Source organism: Gadus morhua, chromosome 14 (assembly GCF_902167405.1).
Source record: "Gadus morhua chromosome 14, gadMor3.0, whole genome shotgun sequence".
Lineage (NCBI taxonomy): Eukaryota > Metazoa > Chordata > Actinopteri > Gadiformes > Gadidae > Gadus > Gadus morhua.
In genome coordinates, this window is record NC_044061.1 from 4573897 (window position 1) to 4595330 (window position 21434).

At 47.0% G+C, this 21434-nt stretch overlaps 2 protein-coding genes and 1 long non-coding RNA gene across 11 annotated transcripts in view; 2 read left to right on the top strand and 1 right to left on the bottom strand.

The window, feature by feature from the left end:
• Positions 1-7275, top strand: tubgcp4 (tubulin gamma complex component 4). 2 transcript variants are annotated; one of them, XM_030377132.1, is made up of 18 exons: positions 1-172; positions 315-443; positions 692-814; positions 986-1039; positions 1141-1197; positions 1294-1373; positions 1605-1806; positions 2425-2590; positions 2984-3108; positions 4091-4141; positions 4230-4335; positions 4669-4776; positions 5010-5154; positions 5519-5696; positions 5830-5964; positions 6142-6292; positions 6780-6919; positions 7114-7275. In XM_030377132.1, the coding sequence occupies exons 1-18, from the start codon at positions 95-97 to the stop codon at positions 7192-7194; spliced, it is 2109 nt and encodes a 702-aa protein (XP_030232992.1). In that variant the 5' UTR covers positions 1-94; the 3' UTR covers positions 7195-7275. The 2 variants fall into 2 exon arrangements, with proteins under 2 accessions (XP_030232992.1, XP_030232994.1); XM_030377134.1 differs by having other exon boundaries at positions 6176-6292.
• Positions 7271-21434, bottom strand: part of tp53bp1 (tumor protein p53 binding protein, 1) — a 24429-nt gene continuing 10265 nt past the window's right edge. For 5 of the 8 annotated variants that reach the window (XM_030377125.1, XM_030377126.1, XM_030377124.1 and 2 more), the window contains 10 exons: positions 20109-20296; positions 19312-19482; positions 18172-18590; positions 17604-17795; positions 16557-16739; positions 15549-15737; positions 9332-9426; positions 8978-9174; positions 8315-8451; positions 7271-7636 (listed from right to left, as the gene is read on the bottom strand). In XM_030377125.1, coding sequence (XP_030232985.1) covers positions 7416-7636; positions 8315-8451; positions 8978-9174; positions 9332-9426; positions 15549-15737; positions 16557-16739; positions 17604-17795; positions 18172-18590; positions 19312-19482; positions 20109-20296 — 1992 coding nt within the window. In that variant the 3' untranslated portion in view covers positions 7271-7415. Of the gene's footprint in view, positions 7637-8314; positions 8452-8977; positions 9175-9331; positions 9427-15548; positions 15738-16075; positions 16389-16556; positions 16740-17603; positions 17796-18171; positions 18591-19311; positions 19483-20108; positions 20297-21434 lie in introns of those variants that run through there. The other 3 variants (XM_030377128.1, XM_030377131.1, XM_030377130.1) reach the window with 3 other exon arrangements.
• Positions 11911-12680, top strand: LOC115558728 (uncharacterized). Its single transcript, XR_003979368.1, has 3 exons — positions 11911-12172; positions 12361-12431; positions 12525-12680. It is a non-coding gene; the product is annotated as an uncharacterized LOC115558728 (long non-coding RNA).

Below are 21434 nucleotides of genomic sequence, written 5' to 3' on the forward strand. Positions count from 1 at the left end.
TCAGTAAAGTGCGACCAGATACTTTTGATGGGTTAGCGACCGTTCGAGAAACGCTGCTTTACTTTATGAATGTATTGATGCAACGCTGATCAAAATGATTCACGAACTTCTGTTAGCGTTAAGTGGATACCCCGGGTCCATATTCACTTGGAACAAAAGGACGGGCTTGCAGGTGAAGGCATTTGTTAGAGCATATTGCTACTTGTTATGTGCATGAACGTTAGTGTATATCCTGGTGTTTATAGTGTGTGTATAGTGCACATTGTGTCAACTGGTGTGGTTCGACATAAACGGATCCTTTGCTCTGGATGCAGGTGTCCCAGGACATCCCCTTCCTTCACCCCAGTGAGGCAAGTGTCCTGAATCGCCTCTGCAAACTGGGATCTGACTACATCCGATTCACAGAGTTCATAGAGCAGCACACTGGACATGTGCACCAACAGGTGAGACCATGCTAAACACATTATGTTCAGTGTTGTGTTTTCCTGATCTTGATCTTGATTTCCTCATCGTTTTTGTGTCCAATCAGTAACTTTCTTATTTGAATTACTGCTCTTTTGGTGGTGGGAATGGCTTCTACTTTAAAAGGAAACTATTCTGCGATAACTTTGAATACCATTGCCGATACTCTCACATAAATAGTGTAGTTTATGTGAACCCTTGAAACATTGCTATGAACGATGGTTCCTAGGAGCATCACAGCAACCCTCCCAGCCAGGCTGGACTCAATGGGATTTACCTGCGAGCGTTCTGCACTGGACTTGATACCATGCTGCAGCCCTACAGACAGGCCCTGCTGGACCTGGAACAGGAGGTATAAAAGTCCCTAATAGTGGTATATTAACCAATCATATTTTTGCATACATCAACCAAATTTTTTCATCGTAGTAATGGTACTTCTAAAATAAATATACGTCCAAATTTTGATGTATGTAAATTATTGCAATTTATTAACGCATAATGTGCGCTGTGCTCTGTGTCTTAGTTTCTCGGAGACCCACATCTTACGATATCCCATGTGAATTATATGCTGGATCAGGTAACGGTTGGGTTGTTTATTATCCAGGTGATCCGTTATTATTTCTGATATCCCTATTCATGACAGTGTTTGACTCACAATGTTCAACTGTATTGTTTTAGTTCCAGCTGCTGTTTCCCTCGGTTATGGTGGTGGTTGAGACAATCAAATCACAGAAGGTAAAGAGTAACTCTTTTGCTAAGCACAACTCACACAACCGAGTGGAAGAGAAAAAAAAACATGGTTGGCTTGATGTCCATTTATTATAATTGCAGATTCATGGCTGCCAGATTTTGGAGACGGTATACAAGCACAGCTGTGGGGGCCTTCCTCCTGTCCGCATGGCATTGGAGAAGTAAGTGTGTGTGTGTGTGTGTGTGTGTGTGTGTGTGTGTGTGTGTGTGTGTGTGTGTGTGTGTGTGCGGCTGTGCGGCTGTGCGCTCGTGCGTGCAATGTTACGTAATGGAGCTAACTTAAGAGTGATGACTCATTCTCATACGTTCATCCACCTCTGCTTTTGTGTATCATTATAATCCTTTCGAGGATGAGTTCTAAACATAACGCCCCGTTGCGTGCGTGCCGGCAGGATCCTGGCCGTCTGCCACGGGGTGATGTACAAGCAGCTGGCGGCGTGGATGCTGCACGGCCTCCTGCTGGACCAGAGCGAGGAGTTCTACATCAAGCAGGGGCCCAGTGCGGGCGGGGCCGCAGCCAATCAGGAGGAGGAGGAGGAGGACCTGGGGATCGGGGGGTTGAGTGGCAAGCAGCTCCGAGAACTGCAGGATCTGGTGAGAACCATCGATCAATCAAACAATCCAAACGACACCACAACATGACGTTATTGTTGACTTGTATTTAATGTAGCAAAACCTGTTATCCATGGTGACATACAGTGACTGTTGTTTTTATGATGCATACTAATAATGATCAGGTAGAGGTTAGACATCTTGCTCAATAATGTGGGGTCAAACATTCAATGTGTAAACCAGGGTGTATTCATGTCCAGATACACTGAAAAATCTCTTCCAATATGAGACGTTTCGGTCCAAGACCATTGTCAGACTGATCAGTCCGATTACATAAAAAATGGCTTGACTTGTAAAGAGGAACATCTGTATGTTATTATAATAATTATAATAATACATTTATTTGAAGGCGCCTTTCTCGGCACTCAAGGTCCCCGTACAGGGGTACACACAAGTCATTAGAAAGAAACAACAATAAGAAAGAGAGAAATAAATTGTAATAACAACAGCCATAGTAATTGGCATCAGGTGGAATAGGCAGTTGTATGGTCACAATGGAGCTCCTGCTAGTCATGTGCATGCCTTGCCTCACTGCCAGACCGATTTAAGAGGTCTTCTCAGACTCCTTTTAATATAGAGACCTGCTGTCCTCCCATGCAGAGGCTGATCGAGGAGGAGAACATGCTGGCTCCGTCGCTGCAGCAGTTCTCCCTGCGCGTGGAGATGCTGCCCTCCTACATCCCCATCCGAGTGGCCGAGAAGATCCTGTTTGTGGGCGAGTCGGTGCAGATGTTTGAGAACCACAACCACAGCCCGTCCAGAGCAGGTAGCTCTTCGGGTTGTAATGAGCGTAAAATAGGATACTCTACCATCGCTCTATTACATTATGAGATCGACCGATATGGATTTTTCAGGGCCGATACCGATCTTTTTTCATCAGCATTAGCCGATGACCGACACGCCGATACTGATTTTCTTGAGCCGATATTTGGAGCCGATGCTGCTTTTGCTCCCATCATTTTACATCATTTTACATCAGAAAAATTACACAATGATGATAACGAATGTTACAAGTCTCAGTTTAAAAAATGAACATTTATTGAACTGTCTGTAAATCATGCCAGGAAAAAAATATAAAAAATAAATAATTAAGAATAATCGGCGATGTATCAGTCGATCACAAATTTTCAGTGCATTTTGCCTGCGTTTGTTCTACCAGGCTCCATACTGAAACACCAGGAGGACCTGTTTGCCGCGGAGCTGCACCGACTCAAACAGCAGCCTCTCTTCAGCCTCGTCGACTTTGAGAATCTCATCGACGGAATCAGGAGCACCGTGGCTGAGGTGGGATTTATTTTGACCCTTACCCTGACCATTACTGTTGGAGTCGGCCAATCTGGCGACGTATCATAGATGTTTGTTTTGCACGTGACGTCTGTGGTCCCATGGTCATTTTTGGTCATCGTCACCATAGCAGCTAGGGGTGGGTAAAATAATAGATTTTTCGAAGCATCACATTCTCTCTAGAACGATTCCGTCTCTTTGCAGATAAATTAATAATCTGAATTTTAATAAAAAGAAAAAAAAACTTTTTTTTTATTATTTGTTCGCCTGCTGCAACATTCTGTTCGCCAGAGAGGGATAATTTTAGTTATTTTACCATTATTTAATTTATCTTCAGTGTGTATTGGCCAATCTAATTTGTCTTGACACGATTGCTATTCAGCCTACGCATATCATGTACGCAAACTCACAGCTAGACACAAGAACTCCTTCTAATTCAAGAGCAGCTTTTTCTTTAATGACATAGAAAAGAAAGATTAGAAAGAAAAGAAAACTGAACCCTATTTTTTACATACTTCCATATTGTTTTGTGATGCAAGCTGCATTGATTATTGCATTGTTCATAGAAAGTCATATTTGTGACAAAAGCTTTTTCTCTCATAAAATATTAGATACGTTAATTCATCTGTTGATGTCAAACTCTTGAGTAGCAAACTCAGATGTATATATATTTTTTTGAAAATTACGCATGGAAATGTACATACAATTTTTTGTTGCATCAAGATGCATCGATAATCGTTTTAGAATCGAATCGTTGACCTCATAATCGGAATCAAATTGTGAGGTGCCAAGAGATTCCCACCCCTAATATCAGCACTGTTTTTCTTCGAATATTTGATGTTTTATTATTTGTGAAGTAAAAGTAATATGGCTGTTATAATGTTAGTGAGCTTTGGCTAAAACCTATTGACTTGGTCATTGATAATACTGGCATAAATGTGTCAGTATTGCCTGGTTCTAATCAATATATGTTGATTCACAGCATCTCTGGACGTTGATGGTGGAAGAGTCCGACCTACTGGGACAGCTCAAGGTGGGTGCCTGTCCCATCCACTGGTGTTGTACTGGTGTGTACTGTTCTGGTTACCGTTAAGATTGAAACCTCATTGATTTGCGTGCAGATAATCAAGGACTTCTACCTACTGGGCCGTGGGGAGCTGTACCAAGTGTTTATCGACCACGCACAGCACATGCTGAAGACCCCTCCCACAGCCGTCACTGAACACGGTGCGTTGAGATCACAGTTTGAACATGCTAGCCTGACCATGCTACATCATGTTTACATCTTAAATATACCTTAAACAGGGACAGTGGTCAAAAGAAAAAATCGACCTTGTTTAGAGCAAGGAGAGATGCATTGTACCAAATTTTAAGCAAATTGCTATTTTCGTATGTATGTACTATTCACGGTTTTGTGCGACGCTTTGAATTAAGGTGTCCACTAAATTGTAAAAATTGGGATATTATTAACTCATTTACTAGTCTAGGAGAGATTCCCCTTGCGGTTCATCATCTGTCTCTCTGTCTGTCTCTCTGTCTAACTGTGTTTCCTCTCCTCAGATGTAAACGTGGCCTTTCAGCAGGCGGCACACAAGGTTCTACTGGACGATGACAACCTCCTACCCCTTCTACACCTCACCATAGATTACCAAGGCAAAGAGGGCAAAGGTTTGTTGACAACTTATTGTTTAAGGGCATTCATTTCAGATAGACGTTATCCAAGATTAGTTGATTAGGTTGAAATGACAAGAAAGGGATCCAATTATCAGATTCTGTCATTAAGGCGGTCTAGCTTTAGTCCAGCTAAACCTCCATAGGGCAGCATCGTTTGGCGCCCTCTAGTGTAGTAGTGGCCATTACCGGTCTAACCGTTTTGCCTTTGCTCTGTGTTTGTCCTCCAGACCCCACAGGCACCAGAGAGGGGGCCACCCCTCCCCAGGACTCCTCCCCCCGGGAGGTGCCCCCCACCGGCTGGGCGGCCCTGGGCCTGGCCTACAAGGTCCAATGGCCTCTCCACATCCTCTTTACTCCGGCTGTACTCGAGAAGTCAGTACTCCCACTCAGTACAACCTTTTACGTTTACATTAAGGGCATTTAGCTTTTATCCAAAGAGAGACCCAACCATTCATACACACACAAGGGCAGCGTAGTCAATCATGCAATGCAACAGCCAGCTCGTCGGGAGTAGTTAGGGTTAAGTGTCTGGCTCAGCGACGCATCAAAACTAGCTAGGAGGAGCCGGGGATCGAACTAGCAACCCTTTGGTTACAAGTAAACCCACTCTGCCTCCTGAACTACTGCCGCCCAAGGCCGTACACTACTACAGTCGCCAGTACGGTGAAGCCTGAAACGGCTTCCCTCGATCGAAAGCGGGCTGTTGTCTGACATTGTGTTTACACCGTGGTGCCAGGTACAACGTTATTTTCCGCTACCTTCTGAGCGTCCGGAGGGTGCAGTCCCAGCTGCAGCACTGCTGGGCCCTGCAGATGCAGAGGAAGCACCTGAAGTCCAACCAGACGGACGCCGTCAAGTCGCGGCTGCGTAACCACATGGCCTTCCTGGTCGACAACCTGCAGTACTACCTACAGGTGAGGGGGGGGCACGTGGTAGTGTGGGCGCGTCTGCATTCATACGGTTGGTCATGTGATGACCTGTGACTTTATCAAGAGGAACATGTTAGAGTTGGAATTGGATGACGGTTCTCTTTTGTGCGTTTTCCAGGTGGACGTGCTGGAGTCTCAGTTCTCACAGCTGCTCCAGCAGATCAACTCCACCAGAGACTTTGAGAGCATCCGATTGGCCCACGACCACTTCCTCAGCAACCTGCTGGCCCAGTCCTTCATCCTGCTGAAGCCGGTGAGCATCTGTAGCATTCGATGGACGCCCTTACTGCTCCGACGGCGATATATCGTTTCTCTTCTTCTGACAATATACTTATTCGAAGCCGCGTCGGATAAAAGCGTCTGCTAAATGATCTAAATGTAAATGTAAAGCACTGTGTGTATGCGTGTGTCGTGGATTCAGTATGGTCAGACCATGAGTGGCGTGTGTCTTTTAAATCCTGCAGGTCTTCCACTGTCTGAACGAAATCCTGGAGCTGTGCCTGAACTTCTGCTCCCTGATCAGTCAGAACGTGGCCCCCCTGGACGAGAGGGGCGCGGCCCAGCTGGACATCCTGGTCAAGGTGGGGGGGGGGGGCAGGGGTCTGGGTTAGGGCTTTGACTCCGAACTTCGTTATTGGGATATAATTTGAATATCAAAAAATAAATCAAAATTCGAACGAATGTTAGGCAGCCATTAATACTCAAACCTGTTATGGGCAGGCCAAGAGGGAGAGACGTCGGAGAACCCCACGCAGTCTATTCATAATATTGTAATGACCACGGAAGAGGCGGTGAATGAAGTATTGATTAGACAGCGATTTATTAGAGACCTAATAAACCATAGCAACGCCGGTAAACAAACCTCGCGAAGCCCAATCCAGGTCTTACTGAAGGCATTTAATGGTCAAAATATTACTAATAAATATTTGAATATTAATATACAAACAAACTTCGAATATGATTTTTGGGCAAAAGTGAAAGCCCTAGTCTGGGTTAGGGGGTCCTTCAATCCACACCCACTGAGAGAGTGGTTTAATGTGTGGTTCTCCCGTCTGGTATATTGCGCAGGGTTTCAGCCGGCAGTCCTTCCTGCTGTTCAAGATCCTGTCCAGCGTACGCAACCACCAGATCAACTCGGACCTGGCCCAGCTGCTGCTGAGGCTGGACTACAACAAGTACTACACCCAGTCAGGGGGCACCCTGGGCAGGTAAGGGCCCCCGGTCCGAGTAGCATGAAACGGCTGACACTTGGTTTCGATTTCAAAGGCTTTAGCGCTGGTACTTGAAAGATTACTAACCTGATATTGAGGTTAACAAAAAAATGTAGTTGATCTTTCATGCTTAACATTAATATTTTTATATTGAATTGTCATCTTATTCAAGGAAACCTCTTTCATTGCAGCTTTTGAACAGGGGACTGATGATGGAAATCAACCTGCATCCTTCACGTTGTAAATATCAGCACTTAACTGAAACTGTTTAACCGTGTTCTGTACAAACTGTATTTAAACTACCCAAACAATGGAAGTGTTTTTCTGTAAAATAAACAAACGATAAAATGAAACTGTCACGTTTTTTTTTATTTCATAAAAACCGACAGATTAAAATTATATACAACAGAGGCATGCAAGCATCGAAACAATTACTAAACATTCATCGCGATTAAAAGGCATCTACCCCCCCCCCCCACCCCTCAACGGGTCATTACGATGAGGTGGACGACGACAATGTTGTTGTTGTTGACGACGAGTAGTCATGTTGATACTGGGGCTTGCTGCGGTAGCCCAGCCGCTCGCCGCAGATCAGGCTCTGGATGAGCCACTCGGCGGACACCAGCGGCAGCTTCTGGGACGCAGCGCTCTTCTCCACCGGCAGGGGGCAGTCTCCGTCAGTCACCACCACGTCGAACTTGCCCGCAGGGATGTCTGATAACGGAGGCAATGGACAACGTCAGCTATGAAGACAGTGTTGTAATCCAGCAGCACAATATGGGTTCACAATAAGTCATTGTTATTTAGGATACAAGTCACTAATGCTGCGATGTACACTTGTTCCAACTGTTAAGAATAGAATGGAGAAAGGGTGTTTTCACTCCTCAAACTTGAACTACTTTTCTTCTGTAGCCATTTACTGGTTGAATAAAAAAATCGTACCTAGAATGTTTCAACAAGAGAAACCAAACCAATGCAGATAATTTTTAACTAAATCGTTTTATTCCGGTCTACTTTTGCCCCCCCCCCCCCCTTCTCCATTGTCGGAATGTGTTAAACAGTTGTCTGATCATGACATGGCTATAACCGTCTATTATAATCTAAAAAAAAAACTAAGCGTATATGCCTAGTTGCCTAGTCATGCCTTTTGAAGCCCAAATCACTAAAGTCAATCAAAATGATCAGCGTGAACCTTCACACAACATGAATATCGTACTGTATATCTTAATAAATGTGTACAGTAGTTACGTAGATATTAAGCTACTTTTGAGCTTTTGAAAAACAGCTAATGTCACTAGTATGAAAGAAACGCTTTTCCAAATAAAATAAGATTGCTCTGAGTAAATTTCAGACATTGTGTGGTGTGCGTCTGTTTAGTGGTGGTCGTGGTACCGGAGCCGTCCTTCTCGGCCTGGTAGTGTCGGACGGTCAGGGCTCCACTCAAGGTGAGCAGCTGGACCCACAGCTCCTCTGACTCCCCGAACACCAGCAGCACCCTCAGGGCCTCAAAGGGCTTGCAGCGCGGGTGCCTGGCAAGAGAAGAGCGGAAGGACTTTAATCATCCCGGACTGGAAACAATGTTTCTAGTTTTACTACAGGGCAGTAACAAATGGAAATGGTACAGAAAACATTACTCATTTACATTTGGCAGAAGCTTTTATCCTAAGCGACTTACAATCAGTACATTTGGCAGAAGAAAGAGAAACAACAATATATCACTGTCGGTACAGTAAGGATATTCATAGAAACGAGTGCAGAGCACTTATAAATCGCTAGGTTAACCCATTCCCCGTATATAACAAACATAGCTAGGATACGAGGCTACACGATGCCAAGTACTATTTTTAAGTGCCAGGACACAAAAGATGCATTTAAGGCGTGAATTAATCGTATGCACAATATGAGAAGCAATGTTGTTACCACACGATGTTCATGTAGATCGTTGAGTTAAACATCGACAGTGTATTCTACATTGGTGACATGAGTCATCTGAAATGTCAGTGATCTGATGAAGTGATGAACAACTCCATCTCCCACAAGCCACCCTGTTCTCACCATTCCACGATCTGTTCGTCGGGGCCCATACCAGCCGGCAGCAGGTAGTTCCTGTAGTTCAGCAGCTTGTTGTCCTTGCAGCAGTCGTGCACCCAGATGTGCGAGACGCAGGGCACGCCGCTGGCCACGCACAGCAGGTACTTCCTGGTGCGGCAGTGCTGGTCAGCGATCAGCAGGCTCTGGTAGGCCGCCTTGCACTGGAAGGAGACACCAGACGGGAGGCGGGAGTTCAACTAGCAACTCCCGCCTCCCTTTGGTATCGGGGGAAAACCCCCGATACAGAACAGACAACTTGGCCAACCGGCTGGAACTAGTCCACACTAGGGGACACAATACTAAGTCAGTAGGGGTTACCTGTTCTTCGTTGAAGTCCAGGAGGACGAAACCTCCCCCTGCCTGCAGCTGAGACTCCGTGTAGCCTTTGTTATATGGGGCCGTCTGCACGTACTCTGTAGAAAGATATTCAAGATATTCAACAGCTAGACCGGTCTGCTGTCCTGCCCCCGCGTCAAAGGGAATTCAAAAACAAAACGACACTGCGGGAGTGTGACATGTCATCCACAAACTCCAACAGTGACGTTTTGGGTCACCCATAGAGCTGCTTGATTATGGAAAAAAACATAATCACGATTATTTTGGTCAATATTGAAATCATGATAATTCAAACGATTTTTTTTTTTGTTCAAAACATCATGATTTTTTCAGTATTTCTCAAAAAAATGTCCCCTTAATTAAAAAAAATTCAAATAGAAAATGTTCAGATCGAAAATAATGTGGGGGGTGGTCACGTGTCGATTATTTCTGGCTAGAAGACGTGTTTCCACTCGTCTTAAATTATATTTTATTTCAAGTTAGCGCTACCATTTGGGCAAATTCTATTGACTCAGTAGTGTAAGAACAATCAGAAGGCGGAAAAAGTGAAATTTTGACAACAAATGATGTCGAAACAGACGAAAATCAATACACGAGGAATGGCTACCTATGCAACTGCTAGCCAAAAATCGGGCTCGCCATTACTTTTCCGCCTCGGTGGGGCAGGTGAAGAGGAATCCTCCCCGACGATGAACACCGCAGCTCTGATTCGCGAGGTAACTCAAGACTTTGGCGACATGATGGAAGAGAAACTCTCCAAATTCAAGGAGACTTTGGAAAAAAAATCAACTACGTTGGTAAGCCAATCAAAACGCATTACCGAGGCTGAGTGTCGGATGTGGAGGATACAGGGGAGGATCGATGAAGCAGAGAAGACAATTAAGTTGATGGCCAATGATATGGAGAACCGCAGCAGGAGGGATAGCGTTTGTGTTCTCAATCTGAAAGAAGGTACCGAGGGAAAAACCCTATCCACTTCTTCGAAGCTTGGCTGCCTACCGTGCTTGGTTTGGAAGCGACTCCCGGCGTTAAAAGCCGCATCAAAATTGACCGGGCGCACCGGAGCTTGGAGCAGCGGGGTGTGCGACCCGCTCGGTGATTATTAAGGTAAGGCCACACTCACGCCTGATTTCCACCGGGGACGTACGCGCCGCGGAACAGCTGCGAACTCTGCCCTGCGTCAATTTCCACCGGGCGCGTAACGGCCTTGCGAGCCAGCCGTATTCACACGAGATCACGGGATAATCCTAAACCTAATGTTCTCACCTTCCACTCCCAAAACTACTGCAATTAAATGCCAGGCTTTGTCCTTTCTGACATTGTCCTTATAAAAAGGATGATTTATTTCATACATTTTTTTATGTTGCTCCACTTCGACAATCAGTCTCTCGTCGTCCATGTTGCCGACCCTCTGCGAGGCACTATAATAACATAATTGTAGTGCGTATATACTGTGATTGTAGCCTAATTGAAGAGGGTGTCTAACCAATTCCGACGGGTGCGAAGTGTATAAATTATGATGGCAAGGCTGTACATGATCTGGGAAACTTGTTTGTTACATGAATTTATGTTGGATTCGTGGAAATGGACAAATGCATGTATATCGAGCTGCTTAACTACAAAAGAGATGGCTCATATCCCCCAGGTATTTCTAAGGAGCAGAAATATATCATTCGTAGGCGCTCCGCCCATTTCCTACTAGATGGTAACGATATGCCTACCTCAAAAACAATTCCCTGATCTCCTGCTCTTATCAATAGCTTATCAGAAAAAAGGACGTGTTTCTTGTGGGCTACTGACAACAACCTTGTTTCAATAGGTGATACAATGTATTACATATCTTCGAAAAATGAAATGGAGGTGCACAAGAAAGTTCTGGTTGGCGCGGAGGAGGCCAATCAGATTCTTTGGGATTTTCATGATAGTGCTCATGGAGGCCACTGTGGAACCCAAAAAAACAAATATTCAGTCACCGCCAGGTTTTAATGGCCTGGAATTGGGGTTGACTTGGATAAATGGGTAAATGGAATTATTTGATTGGAGTGTATAATATATTGAGCGTATCCATAGATTGTCTTGCTTCCTGGACTGCTTTCCCATGTCTGCTTTTGAACCATCAGGTTTCACAGTGGGCTGAATGACAATACACCAGGCTCTTCATTAAAAAGGAGCCAGAATATATCCCAATCCATGTATGTACTAAGCCTTTCATTTGACTGAATAATTGTAAACAACAACCATACTTATTTTTTGATAACAATGATATACATTTTGTGATTTTCAGGTTGACCACCCACTGGAGTTAGTTGGGATGGACTTGGTGGGAAAACTAACTCCATCAGATGATGGAAACATGTATATGTGTGTCATGGTCGACTACTATACCAAATGGGCAGAGGTCTATGCCATACCCAATAAGAGTGCTGAGGTGGTGGTCACCCAGTGCATCATCAACTTTTTTTACAGGTTTGGTGCACCACAACGCATCCTCACAGATCAGGGCAGTGAGTTTGTGAATGAGGTTAGTCAATTTTGGCTTGGTGAATAAACCAGCACTGCTCTTCATGGTCAGGATGCTCTATGTACCATATATGCAATACAAAACAACGTTTGCTTTAAAAGTAGGCCGAGGCTATGTGACATGGCAAAAATTACATATCGATATGCTATATCACGTATTGGGGGACCTGTGAATTATGGGCTCAATCTCACACTTTCAGTTTGCTGAACACCTCCTGGAAGGGTCAAGCTAATTACAATTCCCGACATCAAACATAGATGACCTGAGGAGGGAAATAGCCACCACCATCATGACTGGATCTGGTAAGCTCTTTAAATCGACGCGCATTCCTCATAAGAGGATTGAACCCGCCTCATCAGCGTGTTGGTCGCGAGTGCTACCGCTACACCAAGTGGCTGGATTAGGGATAATATTACCTAACCCTATTATTCTAGACTTTGCATCCCTTCCCGTGTCTCAAATTATTTAAAAAAGTTATCTTAATTCGTAGATGACTTGAGTGACTTGTGTCATTTCTGTGGGGAGGAAGACACCTTTGATAAAACGGAAAACGTTACTTGGGTAAGTAGCATTATACTGTAATATTGGCGCGCAGCCCCTATGAACCTGCACATATTTATAAGTCAGCCTAATGCTGCCTTCTTTTTTTTTCAGATTGCGTGTGATGCCTGTCTGAGGTGGTTTCACACAGGGTGTGTCGGAAATCCAGCCATGGAGATGCCTGTTTAGCATGCCTGCGTCCATTAAATAGGCTGCTAGGGCTGGGCAAGTTGGCGCCCAATTAAAGGGACTCCTACCTTTGTTGCATTTTTACACTTTTTTTGGATAAGGTTAAATTGGTATTAATAAGGTAATAACACTCTAATATGCAAGACAGACCCACCAGGAGTAAAAACAAACAATTATTTTACTCTCATAATATTTAGTAAAAACTTCAACCAATAAAATTCTTCGGACCGAATTACCTTATTGGCCGACAGACCTGTCTGTTTGCTGCATGGATATATAAGGTTTTCCGTCTGCTTCTTGTGGCGCATTCGGGCCCGCGTCATCAAGGCGCGTCCTCAACTAGAGGGTTTGTTTTGATTCCACGGCAGACAGTAGCGAGTAGCGACCGTAGCGACTGACGATGGCAGACCAAAGTGGTCCACGGCGTACTGAAACTGCACCATTCAGTCCGATTAGGGGACTCATCTCGGACTCAGACTCACAGAGTTACCCTCCTCTGGAGCCTCAGGAAGACCTCCAGACTGTTTGCCACCAACTGCCCCATTCAGTCCGACAAGGGGACCCGATTCGGCCTCAGAAGCCAAGTGGTCCCGCTCCCCTGGATGATTCTCAGGACCTCCAGACCGTTGGCAACCAACCGCACCACTTAGTCCGATTAGGGGACCCGTTTCGGACTCAGACGCGAAGTTGTCCCGCTACTCTGGAGCTCCGGGAAGACCTCCAGACCGTTGGCACCCAACCGCACCACTCAGTCCGATTACGGGACCCATTTCGGCCTCTACGTTGTCCCGCTACTCTGTTTGTAATGCTCATACACCTTTCTTATACTCAGTGGGACCACTGTCCTTCAACATGGGGCCTCAAAACGGTATCACACGAAGCCCATAAAATTACAGTGAGCCACCTGCTAAATTTCTTGTTTACTAGACCCCTGGTAGATATTATGACCCCTGGGAGTCTAAACATAACCGATGGGAGTCTAAACATAACCCATGGGAGTCTAGAACTTTTGTACTGTAGCGACCCTGGGACAGTTAAATAGTTTGTGTGTTATGTGTTACATTATATTTCGTTGTCCGCTATGCCAGTTGTTCTATGTGCATGTATTGTAATGTTCTTCTTGTCAATCAGCGTGGGGGCGAATCATTAGGTCAGCTGGGGGAGGGCCTTGGAAGAACAGGAGGGTGGGGGCCTGCACGCGAGTGAGACCGTGTTGGGGGTTGCCGGGGTAACCGGGGTTTGTTTTGTGTCGGTTTTCTGCCGTTGGTTACAATGTTACGGTTTCAGTGACCTGGTTTTGGTTCATTAAAACTACCTTCAACTACTAATGACTCGACATCATTATGTCACCGGCGAGGTCGTTACAGTAATCTAAAAAATAACGCTTAGTTTTGTACTCTAAAAAATAACGCTTAGGGGGTGGGGCATTGGAGGAAGGCGGGATGATTTGAATGTGCTGTAATTCTCAAATGCAACAAAGGTAAGAGTCCCTTTAAGCATTAACGCAATCTTGTCTGTTTTTTTTTTTACAAATGGACGCATTAAAGCGCGTTATGATTAAAGGTGACCTTGACAGGTGGTTTGATCTCCCGTTGTCCTGGATGGGTAGAATAAGTTTAATTAAGATGAATGTACTTCCCAGGATATTGTACTCCATGCGAATGCTGCCATTAAAGATCAATAGGAAAGTAATTTTGGGTATCGAACGATCTGTCGAAATTCATATGGCACGGAAAGAAAGCTAGAATAAAGATGAAGATATTGCAATCACCAATAGACGGGGGGGTCATGCATTCCCTAATTTTCTATACTACAATTGGGCTTGTCACGGCCGTTTAATATCAGGTTGGCTTAAAAATTTTCTACATCAAAGGGAGCCTCCTTTGGATGCTTGGTGATGCGCCCCTCTATCTATTTTCAGCCTTGCCTCAACTGCCTTAGGTGAACTCCCAGCAGAGGTTAAAAATAACTTTATTATGCTTGACACACTTAGGATTTGGAGTGATATCTCTAAACACATTGGCCGAAGAGTCTTCATCAGCGTTACAACCTTTAACTAGGAAAAAAGCTTTCACTCAAGGCATTGGAGTGACCATTTTCGATGATTGGTTTTCAAAGGACCCAAGATTTGTTTCTGATTTATTTAAAGACGGTAATTTCATGTCATTCATTCAAATCCAGAATAAGTTCCAAGTATCACGTAACCACTTCTTTGGTTTTCTCCAAGTGAGGCATTTTGTAAAATCGTATCTTAAATTACCGAATGATAAACCAATGTTAAGTCCTATTGAAAGCTTCCTTCTTAATTTAAATTTTAATGCCTTTAATGACAAGAAATGTCTTTCTCTCTTTTATGGAAAATTAATAACTTTAACTCTGCTAATTCTGACAGAGCGAGGGACCTATGGTAAAGGAATTGGAGGTGACCTCAGCACGGGGGCCTGGTCCAATGCGTTTATGTCTGCTAAGAAATATTTACATGCAACAAACTCCGGGAGAGTCAATATAGAATATTACACAGAATGCAGCGTACTCCTCACTTCCTACACAAAATTAATCCCGAGATCTCCCCCCTCTGTCTTACGTGTATTAAAGAAATAGAAACCTACTACCACTGTATTTGGCATTGTCCTTTAATATCCAGATACTGGAATAACGTCGTGGAAATTAATTTACAAGAGTACCAGATTTTCTATAAGACATTTAACGAATAAAATAAATAGATGGATTAGGATTGGTAAAATTGGTTAAACCATACGTTTTCTACTCGATTATATTCGTTTTTTAGATCTTTTGAAGCAGATTTGATTATTATTCACACAGCCCTTGTAACCCGTATAAGCTGGCCCGAGTCAGATCGATTGGACTCTGGGGCTGGGTGAGGCTCACCACACACTCTCGGGAGATCTCCTAGGTGGCGCATAGCGTGGACTTCGGCTAGCCACTCACCTTCGTCGTCGTTGCCTGCCAGCTTGTTGGTGAGGCGGTCCGTCTCGGAGGAGGCGGTCAGCATGAAGGCGAAGCCCAGGAAGAGAGAGGCGTTCTGGGGCAGGGGCCCGTGCGTCCCCTCCATGTCCCCGGAGCCCGCCGGCAGGTCCGTGCCGCTGCCCGACGTGTTGCACACGCCGAGGCGCTGAGCTGCAGAAGAAGAGGAGGAACGGAAAACCAAAAACTTTAAAATGAAGAAAATCAAATTCAGATCTATGATATAAAAGATATGACTGGAAGAGCGGCGCAGAAAGTTAGAGTAAGCAAAGGAGCACCGGTGCATAAGGAAGAAAAGCACGTTCACCCAACCACCCCCAATACCATCAACATCACCATCACATCTACTTGTGGGCCATCACCGATGGTAGCAGCTACAAAACACTAGTTACCGGATGATCTTCAGCAGTACAGGATGGAGCCAGCAGCACGGGACGGACAGACTTACGGACGGACGGCATGTACAAGTCAAACGAGTCACGATGCACTACTCAACGTTATGGATTCTTTATTATCACCATTCACAGTCAGCTGATGTTTAGTAGCGCAAAAATAACACATTCAGCAAGTGCATGTCACTAGGTACCCATGTCAAGGGTTAAAAGGCTGATTTCATCAAGTTATGATTGAGTAAAATGCAAAAATAGGTTGTTTTAATTAGTGTTTAAAAACAAGCTGTTAGATGCGTTGTAAGACGTTTAAAAAACCATGTGTATTGATACATACATACATGATTAATGCATCCTCATAAAAGGCGGACCCTTAGTGGTGGTGTGTGTGTCAACTCAACCACCATCAGAAGTCCTTTGGGAGTAAAATATGGTAAAAAATAGATAAAAACAAATGGGGAAGCTTTGTCCAAAGTCGACAGTAAGATCCTGACGGTCGCGTCAAGAGTCGTGGCCAATGAGGGCGGGCTCAGCGCCAGAGGAGCATGCGATTGGTCGGTTTAAATCAACGAGGCCTCTGTACCCGCTCTGCCCCCCCCGCCACCGCGGCGCCCCCTCTTGGCGGGGGTCCTCTCCTCCGTGGAGCTCATCAGCTTCCTCTTCCCGGAGGGCCCCGGGGTGCGGGGGTTGCCGGAGGAGATGGCCGTGGGGGTCCCCTGGCCCCCGGCGCCGCCCCTGCGCCTCCTCTTCCCCTCCACCAGGTTGTCTGCGGGAGAACGAGCAGAAGGTCAGATCCGGAGGCGTCTGGAGCCTGCTGGCATAGGCACAAGCTTAGGCACCCATGCTAAAGTTTACTAAAAAGAGGGAAAAATATATAAATTACTATACTTATTCACCCTGTATTTTAATGGAGAATATCTATTTATTTACGATACATTATTCATTCACAAAGAAAATTGGGGTCCTCATAGGTTGGATTTTTCCTCATATGTTTAATTAAGGCATTAAGATCAGTTTCCAAAGATTATTTTGTATTCCTCTTTTTAGTCAACTTTAGCATAGGTGCCTCGACTTATGCCTACCACTGTATATTATGTAGGTATGGATGATTAACCAATACATAGTGGCATCAAAAATTATATCTCTGTGACGCATTTGATATCTGCTTCTATTTCTCTTCCATTTTTTTCTGGCTTCCATGAGCCTTTGAGTTGGATATACCGCCCTCTAGTGGCAGAGGCTGGCCACCACAACACTACCAAGCTCATCACGCGCCAGTTAAAAAGAGCACCTATAAGTTTAACACCGCTGTTAATTCATGGCTTTTGAATGTTTGAACTACCCTTGAACAATTGCTCAAATAAATCTTGTCACTCAGTTAGGAGGAGCGGGGGGTCGAACTAGCAACCTTCCGGTTACCAGCCAACCCGCTCAACCACCTTAGTTATGCCAACCCCTTATTATCAGACTTTTCACAAATGTTTTGATGACCCACAGTTGAGCGTAGCATCATCAGCAAGTGTTCCACAGTTTCCAACACGCTCTGACTCCCACAACACGCTCTGACTCCCACAACACGCTCTGACTCCCACAACACGCTCTGACTCCCACAACACACTGGAGGTCTCACCCAGGCTGATGTCGGAGGCCTTGGCCAGCGGGCTGGCGGGCTCGTAGGGCCCCAGGCTGTGCTGCTCCCTCAGCCGGTTGCCCTGCTCCAGGGACAGGATGACCGAGCTGCGGCTGTGCCACTGGCTCTGGCCCTCGCGCTCCACGCTGTAGTACAGCTCCTGGCCCTCTGTCTTGTGGCCCTTCACCACGCCTGAAAAAACACGAGCGTTTAGGCAGGAGTCGAAGGCCGCGTCACCCACTAGTGACGCACCAATGACCCCGGAGATACGATTCAATGCCAGCTTCTTCTATGCCCTCCTCCTCCTCCTCCTCCTCCTCACCCACGCTTTAGTACTCCTCCTACCCCTCCTCCTCCTCACCCACGCTGAAGTACCCCTCCTCCTCCTCCTCCTCACCCACGCTGAAGTACCCCTCCTCCTCCTCCTCCTCCTCCTCACCCACGCTGAAGTACCCCTCCTCCTCCTCCTCCTCCTCACCCACGCTGTAGTACTCCTCCTACCCCTCCTCCTCCTCCTCCTCACCCACGCTGAAGTACCCCTCCTCCTCCTCCTCCTCCTCCTCCTCACCCACGCTGAAGTACTCCTCCTCCAGCAGCGCCGTCACCTCCGTGCCCGCGGGCACGGGGTCGCACAGCAGGATGTCGCCGCCCGACACCTCGCACTCGTAGCCGTCGTCGAAGCGCAGGCCGAAGCGCCCCTCGCCCGCGTCCTTGGTGATGCGGCCCGGGTAGAAGTAGGCGTTGGACGACCACTTGGCGACCACGCGCAGCCCCACGAAGCTGCTGCCGCCGCCGCCCGCCGAGCCGGCCTGCTCGGGGGACGACCGCAGCGAGTCCGAGAGGCTGGGCGGCGCGGCGTCCGGGGGGCTGACGGGGAGGCGCACGCGGGCGAAGGCCGGCGGCGGCTCCTCCTCCGAAGACGAGAGCTGATGCTGTCCCGGCGGGCCGGCGCCGGACACCCTCTGCATGGCGCTCCACGCAGCGCCCCTGGGGACGGACGGACGGACGGGGGCGAGACAGTGAGGGGAGGGGAGACTGGGGAGCCCCGCCCATTCTGCCGGCGATTTGAGTTCGCCCCGCAGAAGGGTCTGGAGAAGAGCAATGCATTTCTTTCTAGTTCCGATACGTTTTTTGCGCCCTGGCGCGCGATTGGCTGGTTTAACACAACGACGACAGGGAAGCGACGGCAAGCAGCCGATTGCGTACAGAGTCGTTTGAACTAGGCCCGTCGATCACGCCTCTTGTGTTGAAGAAAATGACAGCAGCCTCCCCAGACCAACGTGCAGTCTACGATGTGGCGTGGTCTGGCAATAGACAGGCTAGGGGGAGAGGAGACGGAAAGGGAACGAGAGAGAGAGAGAGAGAGAGAGAGAGAGAGAGAGAGAGAGAGAGAGAGAGAGAGAGAGAGAGAGAGAGAGAGAGAGAGAGAGAGAGAGAGAGAGAGAGAGAGAGAGAGAGAGAGAGAGAGAGAGAGAGAGAGAGAGAGAGAGAGAGAGAACTAGATGCAGAAAGAGCTCCGACTACAGACATTGGCGACGTCAACCGAACACTGAGATCAGTACAAACAGGGATCAGGGAGAAGAGAGGAAAAAAACGCAAGAGGAAAAAGAGAAACAGTTCCCTGGTCTCTAAAGCGGGGGGACTATGTGCTCGGTGGGCAGAGGGGTGTGCAGGGGAAAGCCCTCGGGGGGGTGGGGGGAGAACTCACCTGGTCAGGGAGGAGCGGGACGGCGGCCGGCCTCTCCTCGCCCTTCCTCTGGAGGGTAGCGGGACCAGGGCTGGGGCCAGCGGAGGGCCTTCGCCGCGGTCCCTCTGTGCAGCCGACCCCGCCCTCTGACCCCTCTGGCCCCGGGGCCGTGGCCCGCCTCCCCTTCTGGGGCTGGGACGCACGGAGCCACACATGTCGGACAAGCGGCGATTCTAGGGCCACTGCCAGCACTACTTGACACAGGCTACCCCCTCGGTCCTCACAGGAGAAAGGCTGATCCACTCCCAGACTCAGGGGAAGGTTTGGGGTCGGTATTCCCCGTGGGGACAGGTTGGTTGTCTAGCTCGACAAGTGATCCTGGTCACACATTTGTTGTATGTACACAAGTAAAAGTTTAAAAAGGAAGTTGAGCCAAAAGGCCATATACCAACAAACATGGTACTTGTGTCAAATAAACAAACTTGGAAAAAGACGAACCCGAATCAATGAATCCATTTTTTTTTTTTTCAACCTGTGCAAGAACCCTGGTGCTAAAGCCAGACGGCTGACTGGTAGTGACCCTAGATTCACGCCTAACCCGCCTTCAGAACCCCCAAAAAGTGATGCTTTAGGGATTAGCACCTCGTGTTAACAGAAGAAGAAGTGGTTAGAAAGTCAGAGACAAGAGAGACGGACGACGAACGTCGACATGCAAGAGTTCGGGATAAAGACAAGATCGACAGACGTCAACATCTACAGGACACACTGGACCGGGTGTTGTGTGTGTGAGGAGCTGCGAGTGTTCTGGGGGGCGTTACCTGGAGGCCCGGCCACCCCTGCTGGGGGGCATGGCGAAGGTGCCGCCGCTGCCCGTGGTGCCCCCCGAGAGCTTAGAGGACAGGGAGCTGACGTCGCCCAGGTCCCCCGACGTCATGGAGCTGGCCGTGCGGCAGGGGGAGAGGTCGCTGTCCAGCACCTGGCAGTCCACCACGGGCTCCTCGTTCTCCTGGCACACAGCGCAGGCTCACGGTGACACTCACATTTGGGCGTTTTGAAGACGCCTTTAGCAGACGCGTATTTAGCAGAAGTTTATTTGACAGAAGAAAGAGAAACAGCGATATATCGCTGTCGGTGCAGTAAGGATGTTCATAGAACCACTTGCCAAGCAATAACAATGGTGAGGTTAATGGTTAGGCCCCCACCCATTTTTTTTTTATAGTTCCAGGACGTACAAAATACAATAATGCTAGAAGGCTTTTGGACATATTTTATAAAATTAAATCGAATCACAATGAAACCTTTTAGAAGGGTGTAGGTTTAATTGAACTAATTCAACTGTTTTTACCGTTTCTCCCTCAGCCTTAGTCCTTCATGGATATACGCCTGAACGAGCAAGCACACTCCAGTATAAATATTGTGAACGTTTCTGGTTGCTTCACTAGTGCACACACACCGCCCCCAGGTCGGCTGGCTCTGAAGCAGATAAGCCTGCGATACGTTGTTACGGTTACAGACGGAGGGAGAGGTGCGAACCCGTCAGCAGCATACATCACTCAGCCGAACGCTGCCCCTTTGACCCCTCCTTTAGTCAGAATCATTCTGCGATGCTGTGAACACAGTGCTATGGGTGGGCGGTGGGGGCTCTTACGCAATCACCTCAGCACAATCCGCCACGAATGCGAGACGGCAGAAATAAAATAACGACCGAGCTGCTGAGCTTTCAGAAGCCAAGCTTCAGACAGAACACCCATGACATGTTTCCGTTACCCATCTGTCACTTCTTTCACAACAGAATGGTGTCTTTTCTGTCATAGTGGGAGTATCGCATTCTAGAGCTATATTCTATATTGTTTTCGTATCGAAATCGCGATACGCGCTTGTGCGATATTCGTATCGCTGGACGTGCTATAACAAAATAAACAAAATATATATGTATCGTTTTTTTATCGGAGTCTGGTACATATTTTCCTCAGATTTAAGGGTTCTTGGATACACACAGTTTGTTGCTTGGGAGGGTCATGCAGGCTCTGCAAGCACAGCGAACCACCGATGCCTGATCTCTTTTGGTCGCATCACAATACGTGTCGCAGAAAGACAACTTTCACTGCATACTATGGATCAGACAGTTGAAACAGGAAGTGGTC

Coding starts and splice junctions, on each gene's coding strand:
- tubgcp4 (XM_030377132.1), top strand. CDS start 95: ATGATTCACGAACTTCTGTTAGCGTTAAGTGGATACCCCGGGTCCATA. Junction 1,374..1,604: donor GTCCGCATGGCATTGGAGAA/GTAAGTGTGTGT, acceptor GCGTGCCGGCAG/GATCCTGGCCGTCTGCCACG. Junction 5,965..6,141: donor CCTTCATCCTGCTGAAGCCG/GTGAGCATCTGT, acceptor CAGTATGGTCAG/ACCATGAGTGGCGTGTGTCT.